Source organism: Octodon degus, unplaced genomic scaffold (assembly GCF_000260255.1).
Source record: "Octodon degus isolate 3935 unplaced genomic scaffold, OctDeg1.0 scaffold00032, whole genome shotgun sequence".
NCBI lineage: Eukaryota > Metazoa > Chordata > Mammalia > Rodentia > Octodontidae > Octodon > Octodon degus.
In genome coordinates this window covers 4,876,376-4,894,065 of record NW_004524608.1, presented here as the reverse complement: position 1 = coordinate 4,894,065, position 17,690 = coordinate 4,876,376, and the positions used below count along the sequence as shown (strand labels likewise).

General features: G+C 42.2%; 1 protein-coding gene and 1 pseudogene across 4 annotated transcripts in view; both read right to left on the bottom strand.

Annotated features, from left to right (window-relative positions):
- Positions 1-17,690, bottom strand: part of LOC101586484 (multidrug resistance protein 1) — a 98,557-nt gene that overhangs the window by 23,880 nt on the left and 56,987 nt on the right. For all 3 annotated transcript variants that reach the window (XM_023713617.1, XM_023713621.1, XM_023713618.1), the window contains 5 exons: positions 13,085-13,231; positions 10,523-10,630; positions 6,413-6,490; positions 5,495-5,578; positions 3,422-3,625 (listed from right to left, as the gene is read on the bottom strand). In XM_023713617.1, the coding sequence (XP_023569385.1) occupies positions 3,422-3,625; positions 5,495-5,578; positions 6,413-6,490; positions 10,523-10,630; positions 13,085-13,231 (621 nt within the window). The remainder of the gene's footprint in view (positions 1-3,421; positions 3,626-5,494; positions 5,579-6,412; positions 6,491-10,522; positions 10,631-13,084; positions 13,232-17,690) is intronic.
- Positions 15,049-17,336, bottom strand: LOC101561095 (annotated as a pseudogene). The gene is made up of 2 exons (XR_002820817.1): positions 15,933-17,336; positions 15,049-15,797 (listed from the first exon to the last, which is right to left on the bottom strand). The product of XR_002820817.1 is annotated as a polyadenylate-binding protein 4-like (transcript).

Genomic DNA, 17,690 nt, shown 5'->3' with positions numbered 1-17,690 from the left:
TAATCCTCTTTTAAAAAGGTAGCTAGCAAAGATTTTCTCTCATTCTGGAGGCTGTATTTCCACTCTGTTGATTGTTTCTTTTGCTGTACCAGAATCTGTTTCGTTTGATTTGTTGACTCTTGCTACTCTGTGTCACTGAGGTCCTACTCAGGATGTCTTTATCTGTGGTTATGACTTCAAATGTTTTCCTCTAATAGTTCCAAATATTCAGGCCTTATACCTTGATCTTTTGTTACATTTTAAACTGATTTTTGTATAAGGTAAGAGATCAGGATATGGTTTCAATCTTCTATCTGTAGACTATATAGATAGGTTGCTCAGCGGCTGCCTTCTTTTCATGGTGGGATTTTTGGGTCCCTTGATCAGGTAACAAATGACTGTGGCCCTGTACATTTATTTTGATGTCCTCTATTCTATTCCACTGGCCTACGTGCCTACTTCTGTGCCACTCCTTTACCGTTTTTGTTAGTACAACTTAGAGACATATGTTACTTTTGGGTACTTTAAAAGTACTGCTTCCAGTCTTTACATTTTTTTTTAATTGTGGTTTCTTTTTTTCAATTTTTTTTTTTTTTTTTGCGGAACTGGGGATTGAACTCAGGCCCTTGCACTTGCCAGGGAAGTGCTTATTCCACTGAGCCATCTCCCCGGGCCTCTGTGGCTTCTTCTTCTTCTTCTTTTTTTTTTTTTTTTTTTTTTTTTCTTTTTGCCAATTTTTTATTAGTGTACATAGGTTATACAGATGAATGAGGGTTTTTTTTGACAGATTTATACATGCACAAAGCTTGACCCCCCCATTTTGCTTCCAGTCTTGTAATGGGTATTCTGGATCTTTTGTGCTTCTGGAGTTTGATTATGACCATAAATGTTAAAATTTGATTCTTGCTTTGACTACTGGAAAAACACCTATTTTATACAATTTCTCATCAGTCCATAATAACAGGATAGAAAATCACATGCAAAATGTAGAGGTCATGAAGAGGTTCTAATAACACAAAACTGGGGAATAAGTAAACTCTGACATCACACTGATTCACTCTAGATTCCCAAACCTGCCATATCTCTTTAAGGGAAAAGTCAACAGAGGCAGTTCTGGCCTCAGAGTAGCAAGGAAGACAGCAGGTCATCATTCAATAAACAAAGAAGCAGGAAAAAAACCCAAAGACTGACATGTGTAATGAACTAACTCAAGTGTCAGAAAAGGCCTCTCTGCAAAGCTAAGAATTTGAGACCTGAGAAGCCAGCCATGAGATGACCAAAGGACCTATCTTGGCATGTCTTGAAATTAGAAGAAAAGGTATGAAGTTAGAGCGGCATGAGTATAGGAGAGTGTGGTACAAATTGAGGGATCATCAGCGGACGGACCAGGTAGGGTTTTATAACCAGCACAACAGGAGCAATCTGATTCCAAATATGTTCAGAAGCAACTGTAAGGATTAAATTAGGGATTAGTAGGGCAGCGAGATAGCTCAGTGGACTAAGCACCTGCTTAGGTAAGCGCAGGGACCAGGATTCAATCCCCTGGTTGAATCCCAGCTATAAGGAGCTGACCATGGGGAATCAGTTAGGAGGTTGTATCTACATGACTTTGATCTCTCTGAACCTTGAGCTTTACACTGTCTAGCAGGGATAATTCAATAGGGCTATTTGGAGCAATAAAGAAGATAACACTCATCGTGTTCTCAGGATGAAGCCTGGCATATGATAAGCATTTATTGGTAACTTGAAAAGTACAAGCATATGGCGATCGATTTTTGATATTGTGCTACAATTATCTCTTTTCCTCCACAGCTTTCTCCATCTTAGGAGCTACCATTGAACTATAGGACTTAACCACATTCCTGACTTGTCCTAGAAAACCTGTCTTATTTACACATATCTACCTGCACCCCTTCCCTCAGCCTTGCTAGCAGAACCCTTAAGAATCTCATATCACAACCATTTCAAAATGGTTAGCCATAAATTAGTTTAGGATTGGCCACAAACAGTCTACAACTCTTCTCTGAGATACTTCAAATGTATCAGTAGTGACACGATTAAACAGTATTATTATTATTATTTTTGTCTTGCTTTGCTTTGGAAAATTTTATCCTACATGTTGCATTGTTTTCTCAGGAAAAAAAAAAATCAAGCCCATAAGAAGAAAAAGAAAGAAAACAAAAAACAAAAAACAAAGTAGATGATTAAATGGAGTTATTAGCATGGGGTGCATGCCTGGGCTAGGGCCCATGTGATTCAGGCTGGACCCCATCCAGGTCACAGAGGTCAGGGTGTACGATGAGGCATCTCAGTGCTCAGCCTGCTGAAGCCCAGAGCGACCTCACCTGCCTGCTTTCTGCCCTGACTCCTGGAAACCTGAATGTCCATCAGTAGATGACTCCCCAACCAGACATCAGACATCAGGCCTGGTTATGGGGCTAGTGCTGCTCCAAACTCTCATTTCCACCATGGAATATCAGAGTACATTCTGCCACCGGAACATCTGTTTTCTTTCCTGCCCACAGGAGCACAGATCTGTGAGTTGAAATCCTGACTCCCGAATTTACCAGCTCTCAGGCACTGAGGCCACTGCCTGCCTGGGTTTCAGACTCAGCAATAAGAGGATCATGGAACTTCCTTCCCAGAACTGCGATCAAGAGTAAAACATGCCCAGAAACACTGAATATCACAGAAGTACTTGTTAAATGATGAGAAAAAAAAAATACCAGCAAGCTCTGAAAAAGCAGTGAAACAGAAAGGATGAAGGAGGCACGATAAAAGAGAAAAAGTGGGTGACTTGAGAGCTTTTCAACATTGATTCTCCCCTATAGGTAATGAATTGAGTCTTTTGAAAGTGAGGAAATAGATTTAAAGGGCCAGCAAGATAGCTCAGTGGACTAAGCACCTGCTTAGGCAAGTGCAGGGACCAGGGTTCAATCCCCGTACTGCATGCCCCACCGGCCCCGCCCTCAGGTGCTCTGAGCCAGCAACCGAGTCCGGGCATGCTGGTGCACACCTGTAATCCCAGCACCGGAGAGGCTGAAAACAGGAGGATCACTACAAGTCTGAGCTGCGTACTGAGACCCTGTACCAAATATATGAGTGAAAAGAAAAATAGATTTAAGTATACATAAGTAAAGAATTAAGAGGAGGAGAGAAAGAAAGAGGGGAGGAGGGAGTGAGAAAGGCAAGAAGGAAAGATGTGCAGTGGAGAGGGAGAAGAAAAGACTGATATCATGGTCTGAAAGCAGAAAATCTCATACAAGTCACATTGACACTATGAGCTAAGGATGTTTGTGCTACTTTTCTTTATCTTCTAATCTGCAGGAAGAAAAAGCAAGAAATACTGTTTTGAGGAATGGTTCTAAAAATATCTCATAGGGTCATAAGAAATAGGAAGTAATTAAGAAGGACTGATTAGAATTTATTTGCTTTCACTTACCTTCCCAGAATGTTCTAGTTCTTTCTTATCTTTAAGTGCATGTCCAGAAAACATTTTCATTTGAACAAATCCTGCTATTGCAATGATGGGTACAATAGCTAAGAGTAAAAGTGTCAGTTGCCAGCCATAGATAAAGGAAATAATAATTCCTGTCCCAAGATTTGCTATATTCTGGGTAATTATAGCAAGCCTGGAACCTATAGCCTGGAAAAAGAAAGAAATAAGTCACACTTTTATATTGTATTTAAAATCCATGTTTAACTTCTGACATTGTCAGTCTTATGAATAACCTACTAGTATTATGGACTACTGGACTAGGTTAGATTATTTTTTTGAATTCCCGCACCTACAATATTTAAGTGGCAATGGAATACCCATCTCTGACAAAACTAAACAAAAAAAGGGGATACAAATGAAGGACCATTTTGTATCTGTACATACAAAATAGGATAGATATACAACTACTTTCTCTTAATTCAATGAGAAGATTTGTACTAATGTTTGGACAGGATATCATGTCTGCATCTTGTACTATGAATAAGCACTAAAAAGACAACAATTTGCAATGTTTTAATTATTGAAACTGTCCCACTAATTGGTTTTGAAACTGTCTCACTGCTATCTGCTTCCCAATAAAATTAATAAAAATATTAAAAGATACAATAAAATCTATGTTTACATATTCTTAGGGACTATGACAATTTGCTTTTCCTAAAAATTTATTTGATTCACTTTAGCAGCCTTAGTACATTTTGAAACTGAGGATATATATATATGAATTCTGAACAAATATTAAAGGGATAAGACCAACCATCTAGAGTTCACTGACATATTTGTATCTTTTCCAATTTTTTTAAAATACCAAGACCATATTAATCATAGGATGGCTACTAAAGCAAGTAGTAAAAAATTACAAAAAGAATAGAAGAGTGACAATTACATTACACTGGGAAGGGTAGAAATTCCCAAAGTATATTTAGGCCTTTTGCAATACTTATTATTAACTTGAAGTTTTACTTGAGAAAAACCTTAGAGCTTATATTTATGAAATGTAACTCCAGAGCTCTGAGAAGTCCCCTGTTCCTGCTTCTTCCTCTTCATCTGTCTCCCCCTCAGAACTCCATCACAGCCCTTCCACTCAAAGTAGGAAATATGCATGGTCATTAGGAAAAAGGTTTCTTTTCTGAGCTTTGCTTTGAAATTATGAACGTTTCACCTCACCATTCCTTCAACCACTGTCTCTTAGAGTTCTTAAAATACCTTGTTTCTTTACATTTCTGTACAACTACCCCCTTAACATTTCCCTGAAAATCCACATATGAAAATAAAATGAAAGATTCCATGAGTTGCATTTTCTTCAGGTTTCGGGTTAGTAGGATTAATCTACTTCAAACCTGGTGCTTTGACAGTTTAAAGTTATTCCTGCTACCTTACTTTATTATTTTTTTATATGCTTTTCAGTTGTTTCAACCCATTTTAAAAGATACTTTCTTTCCTTTACTCTAAGTTTCAGTAGCCCTAATTTTTGTGACAGCAGCCAGGAATCTTTTCTTCAGTAGCAGTTATAACTTTCTGTGGACTGAGGTCTACCATAGACTGATCCCGACTGATACCCTGAAAATGAGTTTCATGGAACACCTCCAATTCTACTCGCATCTTATTAATGAAAGTAACTAAAGGTTACATCATTTTAGTAAGTAATGTTTAAATTGTCAACATTTTTGTAAATAAATATGTAATGTATTTGGGGGTTTTGTCTAACATTTCCTTTGCTTATTGCAAATAATGTTTATTAAGATATATCTATAATAGGTAACAAATGTATCCATCATGGGAAACTGGTACCATACATATCCCACGTTGGGCCAGGGATGTAGCTCAGTGGCACAACACCCTCCTGACAATCATGAAGTCAGGAATTCGATTCCTGATAACAACACCACCACCACCAACAAAGAACAACATCTTGACTTTTTCACGTAACATTTTTTTTAATGATGAAAGCCAACATCTGCAGTCAGATGCTGAGGTCAAAATGGCCACGTATATCAAATGCAGAGAGGAGACACTTACCCCTTTCACTTGAGAGGCGTCATTAGCAAGTCTGGTAGTCAGGGCTCCGGTGGTGTTTTTAGGGTCGTCAAACCAGCTCACATCCTGCGGTAGAAAATGAGTTTATCATTTTACAGTCCTGGTTATGAGACGCTTAGCTCCAGGAATAAAGTGACCAGGTCCGTTCTGTGTATAACTAATTCCCCCTCAGTTAGCTTTAGGATGCGACATTCAGTAGACAAGAAAGGGACTTTTTATACAAAACATAAAAATAGATCATTCAATTAGGAAAACAAAAAACCAAAAAACAAAAAACAAAAACCTTTGAGTGCCTGTTATTTTTCCCCGAGGATGACTTCAAAGTGTTGGACAAAACCATGAGCAGTACCAGCAAAGCCCAGGTTCTTCAGGCTGAGACATGACAAAGAAAAATAGAGCTGTGTAAAAACATACAGAAGTGAGAGAAGACGCTGTTTTAAAAACAGGTCTCTCTCTGAGGAGACCCCGAGCAGAGAACTAAATGAAGGTAGGGATGGGAATATCTGTGGGAGGAAGGAACCGCCCAAGCGAAGGCCCTGAGGCAAAGCACACTGGCCTCATTCATCCACCAGCCAGGGAGTCCTGTGGTGCTTCTGGCCTCAAAAGAAACTTTGCGCCCCTGGGAAAGCGCTTCTTCCACTGGGCAGATTGCTGTTCTCGTGGGGCTGTTACGACTCTCTCTTCTCTCCAGGAAAGAGAAGTTGAACAAGCAGTCAAAGACGTGCAAACAGGCTGAACACACAGAGGTCCCAGAATGCACCTGGAGATGGTTCTGCTCCATCGGAGATGAGATTGAGGAACAACTAGTGGAGTACAGGATCTGACCAAGCTCCCACCGCCAGCACCACCAGGTACCTGTGGGGACCTGTACATCCGGGACTCAACCTTCCCAAGACATACCTGTCTCAGCATGGATCTGAAGATCAGATACCGGAGTCGCTTAGTGAGAATCTCTCCAGCTTTTCCAAATGTGAAGCCCTAGGAAGACGTGTCAGAGACTCAGCCACCAGTTATGTAACAGAGCGGGGCTTCACAGCAGTGCTAAGAAAGCCTGTGATGGAGGCTTTATTGTCTTGGGGCCGTGTACTATGTACAAGAGAGCAGAGGTGTGTAGCCAGGAGAGCTGGGCTTTGAAACTGCCACTGCCACTCCAAGGCAGCTGATCAGATTTACTGGGGATGCGTTTCTCTGTCCCCTACTCTGTTTCCCTGGTGCACAGTGGCCTGTCACGGAGCTAGTGCTGCTCCCAAGGCAGCAGGCACAGGAAATGCAGGGGCTACGTTTTGTGTACCTAACCTTGGCCACTGTGACGGTGAAAAGGTGTGTTACTCAAAATTAAATAGGGACCTGGAATATAATCTGGAAAACTAGGTACTTATCATCACTCCAGTCACAAAGGAAACAGGGAACAGTAGGCAGTTCTGAATTTTTATGTAAAAGAAAAAGTGAAAGTCTGGGAGTGAAAGAAGTGGAGGTGGAAGGGTCCCTAAGACAGCATTCTTTTCTGTCCCCCCATCCTTCAAGGCTATAATCTTCTTAGTTTAGGCAGAGGGAATAGAGCTCTTGGAGAAGAACACAGAGAGGTTTGAGTGTGCAAGGTTATGTCCAGGGAGGAAGGACAACAAGATCCTCCTCATGCACAGGGCCCCCTCCTTCCTGGATCTGCAATGACGCAGCTAACAGGAAGGCTTGCCACATAAAGCCCAGGTGAAGCCCAGTGGAAATGGCTGTGTGGTGCCTGAGAAGAGTAGGGGCCTAATAACAGCCCCGAATCTCTCTGGAAGCAGAAAAATAGAGGTGGGCTGACACCTATTTGGTATGCCCAGTACTGCACACGGTGTTACTGAAGGGATGGAGGAACAGCGCCAAGGGTTTGTCATCTTGGTAAAGAGAATCATGTAACTCAAAGGCTGCAAAGAGCCATGGATCTCAGAACCCAGCACCTGTCATCCACAGACCATAGCCTTTGCAGCCAAGTGGTAATGCGACACATCAACCTGCTAATGCATATCACCCCTGTGTGAGGCAACAAGAGAATAACCCTGTACTAACTGAGGGTAAGACTGAAACTACTTACTCTCTATAGTTACTTGGCAATTACACTAGACTTTCTACAATTGGAACAAATGGAAAGTGAAATGGCTCGCCCACATGAAAGCAATTACTGTTATTCATATAGAGTGCTGGTCTCACTCTACACAGTGCTTTACATACATGATCTCATTAAATCCTTATGACAAATCTGTGATCACCCTGTTCCAGAAGAAACTGAAGTCCAGAGGAGGCTGGCGAGATGCTAGAGGCCACAATGACAAGGTAGCAGAGCTGGAATCTGAGTGAAGTTCTCTGAGAATCCTCCTCAGATCAGAAACCCAGTGTCAGAGCTTTCGTCTTGCAGGGAGCTCTCTTCCTATGTTTCTGAAGTGAGTCCTTGGGCACTGCAGCCTTTCTAACCACTGGGTGGTCTCTACACTTTGGATGCACTGGACTTTATCATTTGCTCTTAGCAGGAAAGGCAAGCTCAGGCTCCAAGTATTATCCTGTACTGCTTTCCTCACTTTGCTTCAGTGGTCCCAGTGGTCAAAACTGAAGGGACCAGCTCAAACCCATCTACCTCTGTGCTCCTTGGCCGACTTGACTCTGCTCAGTCTCTGCCCTCCCTGAAGCCTGCGGGAGTCATCGATGATATAGCAATAGTGTATGTAGTGAGTTTATTCATTCAGGTGGCGCCAATGTCCCCAATGAGACTGTAAATATGTAGTAAAGAAATAGTCTTTTAAAATTCTCTGTACACCTTATAATGTCCAAACAATGTCCCGTCTGTTCATTCATCTAATACATGCTTATGTTAAAAGAACATTCAGAATTTTAAAGATAAAAGAAACAAATACACGCGCCTAATCATTGATTCACTTAACAGGTGACTGTTACCTTTTGCTGACAATTTGGCTACACAGCTCTCTTATACCTATAGGCAACATTATTCCTTTTTTTTTTCATATATGAAGTTGTTCTTTAAAATGTTATTTATAATAGTGAAATTGTTTAGTTCATGTATAACATAAATTAGAGTATGCCACATAATAAAATACATAAACACTGGACCGGGGATATAGGTCAGTGGCATAAGTGCCTGCTTGGCAAGTGCAAAGTCCTGAATTCAGATCCTGATTCCTAAAAACCAAACAAATAGAGAATACCACATAGACATCTACACAAAGACCTAATTTCAAAAGGGTCTGTTGTGGCTTGATTCTAGCTCGCCCCGCCCCCAAAAATGCCCTATGTGGTTATAAGTGGAGTTTTTCAGGGGTAGCTGTATCTGGAGTGTGTGGTGCTGGGATTAAATGTGTGATTACTAAATTAGTCCATGGAATGGTTTGGCATAATTCTGGGTGTGGCTAATGGGAAGGCCCACGCTGGATGTGCATGCACCTCCCTAAAGGCACGTAGCCTGGGTAGAATGTAAGAAACAGAAAAAGGGCTCCTTTTGCTTGCAGCTTGCTGCCTTTCCTGTCTTCTGTCATGCCCCTGTGCCATCTCATGCTGCCTTGGAGCCAGCTGATTATGGACCGAAACCTCTACAGACTGCGCTATGATAAACCTTCCTTTAACTTTTAGACATCAGAATGAGAAAAGTAGCTAAGACTTAGTCTTTTCTAAAAACAGTGTAGAATTTACCTTAAGTAATTCATAAAAACACTGAAAGCATATCAGTTTCCTGTGGTTGTTATATCAATTTATCACAAACTTGGTGGCTTGAAAAGAGACTTTTTGGCTGGGGAGGTGGCTTAGTGTTAGAGCAGTTGCCTGATGTGCACGAGGACTGGGTTTCATTCCCAGCATCACAAACAAACAAAACCCCACAGACAATTTTTTTTTCCCACAGTTCTGCAGGCTCTGCTTCTAAAATCCAGTATCATCAGGTTGAAGTCGGGCGAGGCTGTGCTCCCTGCGAGGGCTCTGCTGAGCGGCTTCCTGCACTCTGCAGCCCCAGCATTCTTTATGCCCTAGAGTCTGGCTGCATCTCTCCAATCTCAGTCACAAGGCCTTTTCTCTTCTGTGTGTGACTTTCCTCTGGCTCTTTCATAGGGATATTTGTTATTAACAGGAAATATTATTCCTATCTTACAGATACAGCACTGAAGTTTAGACTATACACATTACCTGTATGGACAAGGACACACAATAGGATACCTGTGTGAGTAACCCTCAAACTTCAGTAAGCACCAATCCCATCTTGGTAGGTCACACTAAGGCTCTATAGCTCTTCACTCCTTTGCAATTTTATTTTAAATAATTTGAAAATATGACTCTAAAACTGGTTCCTAGTTTTGAGGATTAACACTCTTCAATAAAAGAGTTCTTTTTGCTTTATTTTATATTTATCTATTTATTTATATTTTGTATTTTAGGGAAGGGTCTACAGGATGTTCAGGGTCTCACTACTAGATCAGGACTCATAGTGATTCTCTTGTTTACAGTCTTCCAAAAGCTGGGATTACAGGTGCACACCACCACACCCAGTCGCAATTGCCATCTCAGTGTGCCCCTGGGGCAGGGCCAGCATGGCAGGCCTGGAGATTGAAAGCTCTTTTTCCTTTAACAAAAGGAGTTGATTGATAAACTTTCCAAGCTCTTTTGCAAGCATTGTGACTCGTTTAGAAAGTTTTGTTTGTTTCTTCGTTGTTTATAGAACATAAGAAGATATGTATTTAAGTTGTCCAGCAGTACTTAATCCAAAATGACCCCCAAGCCTTGTGTTAATCCCCACCTTGCATTTTCCATCATTGTAACAGGTCAAACAAATCTATACCTTAGGATTTCACCAACATTTCCAGTTGGGGATAGAGGAGTGGGGAGGAGATTGTTAAGCAAGAGTGTAGGAGGACAAAAACAATATGGTTGTTAGCAGCCAAGTTCATGGTGGAGCAATTGCGCTAAAAGGAAAACTATATGGATATTTGCAAATCCCCCCAAAATAAACAAAATAAAAATGTGGGCATTTACCTGTAGGAAAAATGTAACAAAAGACACAATCCCGAGGACTAGAAACATTAGTGAAAACAGGTTACTGTTCTGTCGTTTTGTTTCAGGATCATCATTTCTTGTAAAAATCTGTGAGAAAATATGTAAAGGTTATTGATTCACTCACTAAGAAATCATTGATGTGCTAAGTCATCCACTAAGTGGTGGCAGGGACCTGTTCTGTACACATATCAGGATTGGCTTCCATAATGCCGACCTCCACTGTACCTACCTGTGTTCTTGCTTCCCTACAGACGGTCATTCACAATTTGATCTGCTACTTTTCATGCCCAGTTTGCTTGTGGGGCAACAAGTGCTGCTTAAGCATATAAAAAAGAAATGCAAATGCCCATCCTCTTCCCTTGATAAAGAACTGTTTTGTATGTCAAGCCACTGATTCACTAGGTGGACATTCCAAACTGTCCTGAGGTGTCTACAGAAAAGATGGTGCAGTTTTGGTGACTGCAGACAGGTGTCCATTGACTCGGCCCAGACTTTCCAGAAACACAGAAGGCTCTGCAGCCAGTCACCGTGTGAGATGAACAGCGAGAGACTGATGGGGACTACGGCTGGCAGACTGAGCACCAGCTGTGTCACTATCATAACCATTTACTCAGAGATTTTAGACACAGACAGAAGAATTAACTTGCTCCAATGAACACACCAGGAGGGATGGCACAAGGCCATAAGCCCAAGTGATCAAGACCTGCAACCCGCTATGTACAGCAGGGTGAATGCTGGTTGCTCAGCCAATACCTTGGAGTGCATGAGCCAGCCCTGAACGACACAGCTCTAGGCTACTGTTTATCTGAGTAAATATGAGAAAATAGTGTCTAGCTGTCCCCCCAAAGCCTCATGCATTGATGGGGTGGGCTTCCAGGGTTGATGATTAATTCATGACCCAATGCTGGGATTATGAGTGTGAGGGAGACGCCCGCCCTCGGCTGACAGCCTGAATGTAATATAAGGAAGGGAGAGAGACTTGCTCACTGCCGCTGCTCCTCCCTCTTTGCTCTTGCTGTTTTGCTGTTTTCTGCTGCCATGAATTGCTGCCTTCTGCCATACACCACTTTGCCTTGGAACCAGCCATGTATGGACTGAAACCTCCACACTGTGAGCTAAGTAAACCTTTCTTTTCACTCAGTTTTGGGTGTCAGGTATTTTGTCCCAGAAATGAGAGAAAAGTAACTGAGACAACAGCATGAGAAAATACAAATTCCCTAAGCTGAATGGCCATTACACACAGCTACATTCTAAGTCACCCACTTCTACCGCTGTCTTCTGGTGGCAGCCCAGTCCACTTCTCCTGCCTGCAAGGCACAGGGCAGGACAGGGGTCAGCGAGCTTCACACCATGTTTACCTCAAGTGTCCCTGGGATTCATCCTGGTTTGCTTATTTCCAGACTGTTTATAACAGCTCTGCCTCCACAAGAGTCAATGACTGCAGTACGAATCACACTGGCTGAAAATTCCAAAAATTTGCTAGCCTGCCTTTTATAGGCAGAGCTTGCTGCTTCCTGTCCCTGAACACACACTCTGTGGCAAGCCATTTATCTCTGTGGTGCATTTTCAGCATGTATAAAATGACCCGGCACAAAGTAGACACTGAATTATTCATTAATTTGTCCTTTTATTGTCACACTGGAGTTTAAACCTAAGTCTGACCCCCTTCTAGTGAGCAGTGTACTTCTGAGCAACTTCCACAGTAAAGAAGTATTTTTTGAATGCATACAATGAGCATGTATATCAACCTGAAATTATCAATCTCTGGTCAATTTGGATAGTTTTGGATATTTTTTGTTATAAAATCAAGATCTGTTATTTGATTTATGATTCTTGTGTGAATCAATCTGTCCCCACATGGTTTTTAACAATATGGTGAGGGTGTCCTTGGCTCAATGCTAGAAAACTTTCAGGAAGCATAGAACCTGAATGCTCAAGCTATAATTCCACTATGGGAGACGCTACTGCTAGGACAAGTGGACCCAAGTTGTCAACCTCCATCTTTAGAAGGAAACTGCTTCTTTTCATTTTGGTCTTTGCAAGTGACATGACAATTACTTTTGATGGGGATAGCATGCTAAGCCTAATCCTGGTGCACTGGAAAGGGAGTACTTTACAGGTCAGGTCATTCTCAGGCCCATCTGATATACAGCTGAGAAAACCCAGTGCATACTAGGGAAGAGCCACAGCTTTTGCTCAGAATGCAGTGCTGGTCATACTTTCTAGGATTAGATGGAATATCAATACTCTTTTAATTCACTCCTGATGGAAAAGTCACCTCACCAGTGCCACTGACTATTTTAGGAAGCTGATTCCCGGGGCCTAGAAGAGCAATGACAGGGCCCTGGATAGAGATATGACATGGATGGTTTACAAAACTGCTTTTCTCTCATAACCAAACTTCTGTTTTACATTTACTAACTGTTGGTTTCATGTCATGCACTTATTTGGAGGGTTAAGTGCACTAGGGCCATACAACCAGTTCTTTCATTCTTGAGTCAGGACATCAAATCAAACACAATAAGAGACATAAACACTTACCCCAATAATCTTTGAAAATACTACTGCAAATGCTGGTTGCATGGCTCCATTTATAAGGGAACACAACACACCAACCAATAAATAAGGCCATTCAGTGAGACTCAGCTTCAGAATTCTCCAAAAGGATACTGAAGGTACATTTTCATCCTATAAAACATAGAAAAGTATAACAAGCTGCTTATAAAATGGATGAATAGTTGATTTTATGAGATGTAATTCTTTTACGCACAAATTTTAAAAATAACTATATCCTATCCTTATTCCTAATTAAATAGTAGCTATTTAACTTTTCAAAAATGGTCAGAGGTTTGATCTCCCGGCCTGCCATGCCAGCCCTGCCCTGGGCGGTGTGTGTGGGGGGGCTGCTGAGAAGGCAATTGAGACTGGGCGTGATGGCGCGCACCTATAATCCCAGCTCTTGGGAGGCTGTAAACTGGTGGGTCACTACAAGTCCAATCTAGTAGCGAGACCCTGAACACCCTGTGGACCCTTCCCTAAAATACAACAACAAAAAAAGTGTTGAAAATTTCTCATAAACATTGTTAGTTTAGTGTGTGCAGAGTCCATTTCCCACATCTTTCCTCAAATAGCTTCAATTTTTATCATGAATTCCCTTTTAATCAACTGTAGGTTATTTAAAATAAATTCCTATAACTTACTGGAAAAAAAAATTTCTCTACTGGCACCCATAGTTTATAAAGCAATAAAGGATGTACCAAGAATAACTTAACTCTTGGTTTACCATTAAGAATATGACAAGATGATTAACCATTAAAGAAAAATAAATTTCAATATCTGCAGACCGCTGAGGCTCTTTATGTTATAAATTCTAATTCTAATTTTTTCTATAAATGTACACCTTTAAATTCCAAACTGAATGTAAAATGCTAACATTTGGGTGTGTGGAAGATTCTGGAAGTGGCCGGGGAGACAGCTCAGTGGAATAAGCGCTTCCCGCGCAAGCACAGGGGCCTGAGTTCAATCCCCAGTTCCGCAAAAAAAAAAAAAAAAAAAAAAAAAAAAGATTCTGGAAGATTCTCTAAAAAGATCATTGCTATTTTTTTATTCCCACCCAGCATCAGCACCTGCCTCCCACAAGAGAGTGATTGGGGAAGGTTCAGTACATGCAACTGTATATCACCCTTTCCATGTTAGTTGAATCAATTTGTCATCCCACCAAAAATGGAAAAGGATTTCTTTTCCTCACAGCCTTATTAACATTTGTTATTGATTGATTTCTTGATAGTAATTTTTCTGGAACTAGATGGAATCTCAATGCTGTTTTAATTTGCATTCCTCAAATTTCCAGAGATATTGAGCATTCTTCATGTACTCATTGGCCATTTATATTTCCTCATCTGAGAGGTGTCTGCTCATTTCAGATGCCCATTTTTGATTGGATCTTTAACTTTGGAGGTTCCAGTATATTTGAGTTTTTTATATATTCTATATATTAATCCACTATTGGAAGCGATATGGAGGACCGTCTTCAAACAACTAAAACTAGAGATTTCATTTGACCCAACTATTCCCCTTTTGGGCATCTTTCTGAAAGAGTTTAAGTCATCATACACTAGTGATACATGCATACTTTTGTTTACAGAAGCACAATTTATAACAGTTAAATCTTGAAAATAGCACAGATGACCATCAATGAATAAATGGATTAAGAAAATATGGTACCTATACACAACAGATTACTACTTTATCATAAAGAAAGATAACCTTGAGACATTTTAAGGTAAATGGATGTCTCTCGAGACCATAATCAACTGAAATGAATCAAGACACAAGTTCAAATCTTGTATTGCTTTACTTGTTTGAGAAACTCAAAGTACAAATAAGTAGCAAAATGGAAGACAGATATTAAAAAGTAGGAAGAACTTTTTTCAAATGAAAAAGGGAACAAGAGGTGGGGAAGGGAGAGGGAAGATAAGGACAAGGGATTTATTTATTTTTTTTATGGAGATTTTTTTTCTTTATTGAGAAACTTAAGACTTGGGTACATCAAATAAAACCAATTTCTGGGGGAAAAAAATCAAAACCCACAATAGAAAAAAAAAGTCTGGGCCATAGCAGAACCCAGAGAATATACTTCTATAATTGAAAAGTTCTAGGTGCTTCATAATTGACCTTTTGATACAAAATGACCTATTCAATTTGCAACTTGTGGTTCTTGGTGTTGAAGTCCATAGGACAAACTAGGAAGTCTTCAAACCTTGAGCTCAATTCCATGAGGGATTATTTGGCTTTTGAATTGTGTTCTCCTTGTCTAAGAGGTAGCAGCAGCAACAGCGCCCACCTTCTGGGCAGCTTCTTTCTTGGCATGATGAGCCTGCAGAACTGCCACAGCTTCCTCCACCTTTGAGCGCAGACTCAGGGGACTCAAGCATGTGCAGCAGCTCTGAGTTATCGATCTCCAGCAGCATGCCTGTGATCTTGCCAGCCAGGTTCGAATGCATTGTTTGGATGAGTGGGAACAAACGTTTTCCTAGCATCTGCTTCTGCTCCTGGGGGGGTGCTGCAGCCAGCATAGAGGCAGTCAGGGGCTCCTGACCCTGCACGTGGACAGCAGGCTGCAGTGCCTGCAGAGGCTGTATGGCAGGGTGTGGACTGCGGACACTAGAGGCATACTTGTATGGTGCCACAGTCTGAGGAGCAGTAGCAGCAACTGCAGCCCGAGGTGTGAGGTTTGGAACGGCTGTGGGAACACCTCCAGACTGGCAGCTGTCAGTCAGCCCTTGCTGGGCGGCACCAGCCCCACCAAAGTCCATAGCCAAGCAGTCCAGGCACTCAGACCCGACTCTCTGAGTGGTAGTAGGGAGGCCACGAGAGGCCGGAGCATTACCACTTGGAGCCAGATGGCGAAGAGCTGGACGAGGCCCAGACTGGCGTATAGCACTTGGCATTCCTTGGAAGCCTTGAGGTCTCCCACCTTGCTGCCAACGTGGATTAGGCCTCATCTGTGCCAACTGGTTAGGCGTGTAATACGGAGGTCTTCCCTGAGCCTGCGGAACTGCCGGCACGAAGTAGCCACCAGCTGCAGGCTGGAACTGGTTTAAGATGGCATTGGCAGGGAGTGCTCTCATTCCAGTCACTCACTGCATGTACTGATTGGTTAAGTGAGCCTTTCTCTCCTCCTTCCTTTGGGCTAGGGCAACATACAGTGGCTTGGAACCCACAATGCACCCATTTATTTCAGTGACTGCTTTGCTTGCCTCCTCAGGAGATGAGAAACAGACAAAACCAAATCCTTTGCTTCTTCCATCCTCCAGCATTACCTTAGCACTGGTGATTGACCCAAATGGAGAAAATTCTTTTCTTAATTTCTCATCATCAATGGTGTCATCCAAGTTCTTAATGTAGAGGTTCACTTCCTGGTATCGACTAATTCTTGCCTGTTTCAGCTGCTCAAATTTCCGTTTTAATTCAGGCTGCCGTTCTACTTTCTTCTGTGCACAGCCTACAAATATGACTTTACCACTGATTTCTTTCCCATTCATCTCTTCCACGGCCTTATTGGCATCCTCATGTTTTTCATAACTCACAAAGCCAAAGCCTTTGGATTTCCCACTGGGATCTCTCATCACCTTGACACTTAGGGTCTTACCAAACTGGCTGAATAGCTCCTTCAGACTCTCATCATCTGCCTCTTATCCGAAGTTCTTGAAATAAACATTGGTGAATTCTTTGGCTTTGGCTCCAAGCTCAGCCTCCTGCTCTTTGCCAGACTTGAATCTGCCTACAAACACTTTGCGGTCATTGAGGAGCATGCCGTTCATCTTTTCGATGGCCTTGTCAGCAGCCTCTTGGGTCTCGAAGTGGACAAAGGCATAACCCTTAGAGCCATTCTCATCACACACCACCTTGCAAGATAAAATGTTTCCAAAAGCAGAAAAGTATCATAAAGTGCCTTGTTATCTATAGATTTGTCCAGGTTCTTGGTGAAGACATTTCCCACACCAGATTTTCTCAAAGAGGGATCCCTCTGAGACCACATGATTCGGATTGGCTTTCCTTTAATCACATCAAAGTTCATGGTATCCAGGGCCTGCTCAGCATCAGCTGGCTGCTGGAAGTTGACGTAGGCATAACCCAGGGAGCGGCGGGTGATCATATCTCGGCAGACCCCGATGGACAGCACAGCCCCCGCCGGACTGAACTTTTCCTAGAGCATGGCCTCGGTGACGTCAGAGTGCAGATCGCCTACGTACAGAGAGGCCACGGGGTAGCTGCTGGCTGCTGCGTTCATCTCCCCGCCCCCCACCACCCCGAGCCCGCCAGGAGGACTTCTCACAGGGCCCACCACAGGACAAAAGGGGCTGGTCTCGGAGCCGTGGCCAGTACCGCGGCTCACAGGTGGCACTGGGCGATGCGGGGGAAGATACAGTCGGGAGGCTCCGAGGCAACACGGGAAGCTCAGGGTCGGCTCACACGGGACGCAGAACCCCAGACAAAGGCTCTCGAAAACAATATGGCCCTCTCCGGGAGTTTATTTCCAGCAGTCCTGGCTCGAAGCTCCAAATTGCAAAAAGGAAAAAAATCAAGCGGGGAAATCCCCTGCAGAAAAGGTAAAAAAAAAAAAAAAAAAAAAAAAGCCCACAGA